General features: G+C 28.1%; 1 protein-coding gene across 1 annotated transcript; it reads right to left on the bottom strand.

Annotated features, from left to right (window-relative positions):
* Window positions 1-2693: 2693 nt before the first annotated feature.
* Window positions 2694-5596, bottom strand: LOC112701752 (uncharacterized). Its single transcript, XM_025752500.3, has 4 exons — window positions 5340-5596; window positions 5032-5113; window positions 3649-3841; window positions 2694-3064 (listed from the first exon to the last, which is right to left on the bottom strand). The coding sequence occupies exons 2-4, from the start codon at window positions 5083-5085 to the stop codon at window positions 2934-2936; spliced, it is 378 nt and encodes a 125-aa protein (XP_025608285.1). The 5' UTR covers window positions 5086-5113; window positions 5340-5596; the 3' UTR covers window positions 2694-2933.
* Between the last annotated feature and the right edge of the window lie 1492 nt (window positions 5597-7088).

Below are 7088 nucleotides of genomic sequence, written 5' to 3' on the forward strand. Positions count from 1 at the left end.
TACATAATTTACTTTTTTAGGGACATAATTGAATCTAAACACAAATAGTGGATATAATATTAAAATCGAACACATTCAAGTGAGACCTAATTAAGAATGAATACATCCACGAGAGAATAATTGAAAAATATAATCTGATTTGTTAGTATAATTGATGGCAGGATAACATTGAATCAATTTTACAAACATTAAGAATACAAATAGGACGATTTAAATATTAGGGACACAAATATAATTTACCCCAAACATTGGGACAAAAACGATAATTTACTCTTTAAAAAAAATAGCGAAAAGTAAAAAAAATTAATTTGGTTGTTTTGCATATTTAATATCTTTAAAAATTGTCTATTGTTCAGTTTTTAGAACAAAGAGAAACTAAAAAAACAATTATATTTCCATAAGAATAAAATATCGTTTTTGTTCTCAACATTTGGGGTAAGTCCTAAAGTTGTCCCTAACGTCGTCCTATTTAAGTCCCTAATGTTTTAAAATTGACTCAATATTGTCCTACCATTAAGGATTCGTTAACAGAATTGACGGCGGGATAAAATTGAGATGATTTTGTAACGTTAAAGACTTAAATAGAACAAAAACGTTGGGGACAAGAATGATACATGAAAATAAATTTTAGTTTTATCCTTCAATAATATCAATTTTTTACCATACATAGTTTCAATTATTTTTTAATCACATCTAAGTAAATTACATTTTATCACATTACTTTCATTCTAAATAAATTTATTTATTTTTTATAATTTTACACTTAAAGTTATAAGTTAATATAAAAATATAAAAAATTTTATTTGGAATGAAAGTTGTGTGATTAAGTGTAATTTACTTAAATGTAATTAAAAAATAATTAAATATTATATATAGTAAAAAATTGATATTATTGAAGGATAAAATTAAAATGTATTTCTATGTATCATTTTTGTCCATTTTAAAATCATCTCAATTTTATTCTGTCATCAATTCTGTTAACAGATTCCTAAGGGCAGGCAACATTAAGCCAATTTTAAAACTTAAATAGGACGATTAAAATGTTAGGGACAACTTTAATACTTATCCAAAACATTGGAGACAAAAACTATACTTTAGTCTTCCCATAAAACACAAATAACTTCTTATAAAAATAGGTATTTAAATTAATTAAATAATATTATTTAAATTAAAAGATAGATTAAAGACTGAAAATTTAAAGGACAAAAGAGCATTTTTCTAAAAATTTATCTTCGCGTAAAACATAGTCAAACCTTTTTTTGTCCCTTGAGGTTCATGCGAGTGTGGAAATACATGAATCGATTAAGGGTGTGTTTGGGAAACACGTTAAAGAGGATAAAAATGCGTTTAAGTACTTTGAACGTTGTTCTTTGATGTTTGGCAATTTTGTTTTCTCTGAACACTAACGTGATTTTACATCCCAAAAGCTCGTTACTGGAAGTGAGAAATTGTAGCTTCTGCGTTTAGCCAACGTACGTTTAAGTTTGTTGCTAGCTATTATTGATTTTTTCATAATTTTTTTAAATAAAAATATTAAAAGTATTAAAATAATTTTTCTAATTTTGATGCACTGTTTATTATTTTAATTTTTTATAATATGTATTATTGTTCTTATTAGAAATGATAAGTTAAATAAAAAATTAATTATAAATAATAATAAAAATATAACTTGTAAAAAATTAGAGTCTAAAATAATAATAAAAATAAGATTATTAAGAATACTTAAAAAAATACTAAAATATGTTATTTTATATATTATTTTTAATTTAATAAATAAATATTAATTTTTACTAAAAAAATATTGAAAAAATTGTCAATTTTTATATGTTATTTTTAATTTCATAAATAAATATTGATTTTTATCATAATAATAAAAAATTATAATATATTAAAATAGAATATTATAAAAAAAATACTATATAAAAAATACTAAAAAAATATAAAAAAAGATTAAATATACTTAAAAAATAATATTATAATTTAATATTATATTTTTTTTAGTAATTAATTAATTATTTATTTAAAAGTGATTTTAACTAATATTATCCAAACAATATTTATTTTATCAAAATCAATTTTAGTAAAAGTTGCCAAACATAAATCACATTGGTACAAACTCACTTCTACTCAAAATCAATTCTACAAAATCACTTTATTCAAACTTCAGTTTGCCCAATGTAAATCCAAACACACACTAAGAAGATCTGAAAATACATGGAGCTTCAATATTTTTTTTTCCCACTTGACTTCTCAGGAAAACAATGTACTGTTCTAGTATTGTACACATTGTCACATTATTCAAGCTATTTGTAATGTTGTATCTGCATGATAATGAATTGAACTAGTAGTTACCTAAGTAACTATACTCACTCGCTGACGTAGTAGTTAGCTCTATATTAATTTGCAAAAGATGACGTCAAAAAAGAAGAAAAAATTGCGAAAAGAAAACTGTAATATTGATCAATTCTGTATAAATCCGTATCTTCAGGAAGATAACAAGAGATTAACTCGGTATAAAGATATCAATCCACAATATATTTTGGCCTTCGGAAATGTATAAGCAATTGGGAATGAACATGGGACATGGCCAGTGACTCTTGGATCTCACACAAACTATAAAGTTGGTCACAAAGGAGTTTTTCTCTTTTTTTTTTTTTTTTTTTTTCATTTGGGGGTACATGACAAAAGAGTAATTGAACTTGAAGAGTAAAGGCATATATAGTATTTTTCGTTCATATAATATGAGAGAATACATAATTACACAGCACCATAAATCATTACACAAGGACCTCGTTCTCCAGAAAAGAAACATACACCTTGTGGAATCATGAAAAAAAAAAAGGCTAAACCAAAAAAAGTGAATTCCTACCTTCTGTGCTCTAGGCAAAAAGAAAATTGCTATAAGTACACGCATGGCAGTGGTTGTGTTGCATCTATGGCTCCAGCTTCAAAGAAACCACTCTTGATTGTCTGTTGGATTTTGCAACTTTTAAGAACACTGTGGATAGGCATGCCGGTGCCCACCACGGCCGCCGCACCTTTTGCTCCCCTTTCAGACAAGCCACTACAGAAATATGTACAAGTTAGCAGCACATAACAGATGCGGATATTTGTCATTTAACCACAACATCTTGCTGATTTTAAGATTTTCATCATCTTCCTATTTTAGTGTTGCGATAACAACGACGTCATCTTTTAAGAAAAAGTCAGAGTACAAGACAATGATACAGAAGGATATGCACATTTCATGTCTCCTTATATATAAACATATCATATGCTTAAGGAAAGGATGTTTTAACTAATGAGCTTCACATGGTCAGACTTTTGAACCAACAAATCAGAACATAGTTGTCAGTTGTCACATCTAAGGAGGATTGCTGCAAAGAAACTGTCATTTGAATATTACTTAGCTAAGAAAATTATCTGATATGATTAGACCCTATTGAACATTGATTGCAAGATATCCATTGATCATTAACTCTAGCATGATCATGTTTCCTTAGACTGTTCAAATGGTGTGAAACAAATGATTGCAACAAAGACAACCAAGCCTTATCTATGTGATGAGCGCAAGGAGGAAACAAGAAAAAAGAGATTTCATTTTCATGTGTTTGTATGTGTACTGTTTGAAAGAGATAGATTGAATACCTTTAATCCGTCTCAATTCCTTGCACAATGTAATGAAGTCTCCCCACCTCATGTGGCAGCGTCTTATGAAACGAAGGATCTGCTCAGTTGTGAACATAGACATTCCTTCCAAGTATTCGCCATTAACACCATGTTCTTTAAAAGTTTGGCGGTAACTGCCAAGATTTATAGTCTCCAGCCACAAGCCAACATCCTGATAAACCAGACCAAAACGGATCAGCTAGAGAACTTGTTGTTAGTCAATTAAATTTATAACTGCCAATGACCTACATCATAGATTTTTACACCAGCTCAAGAAAGAAGAAGAAGAAAAAGGTATTCATGAAGCTTAGGTCTGCTTCAACAAAACTCTCTTGTAAAGTGAACAATTCCAAATAGAGTTAACATACATGAATATATATATACCCCCCTTCGTGAGCTTGCTGCATTATAGAAGTGATTATAACAATACGACATTATGTTGCCAACTTTAAAACTAGCACAAAGCACCAGCCAACAATTAATGCTGCAACATCATGATCTTGATATGCTTAATGCAACATCAGACAAGTTCAAACTATAAAATGATGTTATAGCTCTAACAACCTACTTAACAACGCAACCAGTCACAACTCACAAGCACGAAGCCTAAGCTTGCCCTGATCCTACTGAGAGCAAAAATCAGAACAACAGACTTAGAAGAGTATCCTAAAAGGATGCACCTAGATAGCTTTGCAGTTGCAGCTGAAAATCATCAAAATGAAGATTTATTCCCATAAATCTGTTTGAGAAAAGGTATAAGCATTCAGCATGACCAAATATTTGGACAGTACTTTGATGCTTTGTAGAGAAAAATATCATATAACCCCTCACTCTATGAAATATCAAACTGAAGAATTGAACAAAATTTCCTTACACAAATTAATCGAACAAAGCAGATACATGCCAATACAAACATTTCTTACAGTATCAATAGCTTAGTTAGCAAGAGCCTGGCTTCTCATTAAGAACACAAAGTTTTCCTACTTCAAATTTATCTGAATTTCTGAATTGAAAAAGAGACAGAAAGGGAACAGCGATACACAAGAAATGATATGCTAAATTGTTAATCTTACTTCTAATAACATCATTGGTATCAAATTCAAACACAAGTTCCTTAGGTCACAACCAAGACTACCTTAGAGATTAGAGACTTAGAGAAAATTAGCTCATCCACCCATAATTTAGTTAAATTAAATGTCACATAGATCTAACTACATATTAAAAAATTCAAATTATGAAAAAACAGTATCAAAAGGCAATTTTTATTTTTATTTTTTTAAGTCTTAAAACTTGAGGTAAATATAAAACAATAATTGAAATAAATAAATCAAGTGAGTGAGAGTAATTGAAGAAATGAATAACCTCAACAGTCCAGATGAAGAAATCTAGAGGCTCCGGTGACTGTCCCTTGTTCATTTCCCAAATCAAAGTTTCCCCAAATCACCTAAACAGAGCACCAAACACACAATCAGAAACCATCACAAACAATAACAAGAGCGAGAAAATTCATATAAAGATAAAAAGGTATAACTAACAAGGAAAAAGATCAGATAAAGCGGCTAAAATGGAAGCTGAAAATCGCAAGATCTCAAGTAATTAATTTTGCGGGGAAAACTAAACTAGAAAAAACAGAATTAAATATGAAAATTAGAGAGAATATATAAGCTTACCACTTTGGGCAACTGAGAAAACAGAGTTAGAATTATAGAAAAGGAAAGGATAAAAAATAAAGAAAGAAAGAACGAAATTATAGGTTTGGAGAAGGAGAAGAAGACAGAGAGAAAGAAATGAAAGTGAAGAGTTGAGAGAGAAAGAGAGAGAAATGGGAGCCAAGCTTTCTTTTTTTTTTTGTTTGAGCTCAGAAATGCATGTTAACGTGGTAGATGGAGTCCACGCGAGAGCATGGGGTGAGTGAGGACACGCGCCAAGTGTGACACTCAGCTCCATGCCAATATCAACCTCTTTCTTTTTTTTGAATTTTGATGAGAATATTTTATTAACAACAATGCTAGGAACCAACTTTATATAAGTCAAGAATCAGTTAATTGGTAACTGAATATTGTTATTAATAGACATACAAATGTTTTTTTTTCTTGTAAATTAGATGGTTTTGGATATGATTCCTATGTTTCATGTGTTACGTATTAATAAAACATAATTAATTATATGGAATCAACTAATAAATGATCAAAGTATTTGTTCCGTGATTCTCTCTTAACACTAATGTGGTCAACAATAATTTAACAAATAAATTAAATTATAAATTAATAAAACTAATTATAATTAATTATATTAGGGAAAGTCTTGGGGCCAGCAGTTTTTTAAAAACTTGGCCAGCATTTAACCATCAAGAGAAAATTGAATGATCCCACACCATTGGATTTAATCTCACACCATTAAAAACATTCTTAATGGCTATTTGATGGTTAAAAAACACAAAAAATACTGGCCCCTAGCATTGCTCATTATATTATTCCATTTTTAACTGATTATTAGTTGATTCATATATTTTTCCTTTTATTAATATAAGTTTCGTGAAGTTACTATTACAACTACGCATAGCTAGTAGCTACTACATTCTAGTATTTTGTACGTACGGCCTACGGGTAAAAAGTAAATTCATTAGCTCTGGTAAGTTGACTTCAAAATCTTTATGCAGATTTTTTTTTTTAAATACGAAGATAAATTTGGTGTAATTATTCGGCTAATTTTTTTTAGGATGAAGTATATTTTTTTAAAATTTGATAAAATTTTTAAAAATATTTTTAAGTTTTATTTTGATTTAATTTTGTTTTAAAAATTTTTTATTTGTATCAAATTATACTATTGACAACTAAATTTTTAAAAAATTTAAGACCAATTTAACAATAATGCATTAAAATTATATTTAATTTGTTTGTGTTGAGGGTTGTTTTTATGAAATTATTGTTGAATTGGTCTTAAATTTTTTGAAAAATTTGCTGTCAGGAATATATTTGATGCAAATCAAAATTTTTTAAGATAAAATTGAAACAAAATAAAATTTAAAAATATTTTTAAAATTTTTGTTAAACTTCAGAAACAAAAAAATACTTTACCCTTTTTTTTATATTATACTGTTAAAAGTGATTTAAGTTAATATTACAATGTTTTTGAGTAATGCATTGATATTGATATGAAGTATGAATAAAATTCTACTAATCAAGTATAACTATGTTGTTATAACAATTTTTTAAATTATATGTCTTTTTTTTTTCTTCTCCTTTTCGTGTTTTTTTGTCTCCTCCTCCTTCTCTTTCTTCTTCTTTCAAATTTGTATACACTTCTTTTTTTCCAATGTTGCGTCTTTTTCTTTTTATTTTTTAAGTAATTTTTTAAATGTTTGTTCAAATCTAAATTGAATTACTAATAAATCAGAAGCAGGACAATTTTTGATTCAT

The sequence above is a fragment of the Arachis hypogaea genome, chromosome 7 (assembly GCF_003086295.3).
Source record: "Arachis hypogaea cultivar Tifrunner chromosome 7, arahy.Tifrunner.gnm2.J5K5, whole genome shotgun sequence".
Taxonomy (NCBI): domain Eukaryota; kingdom Viridiplantae; phylum Streptophyta; class Magnoliopsida; order Fabales; family Fabaceae; genus Arachis; species Arachis hypogaea.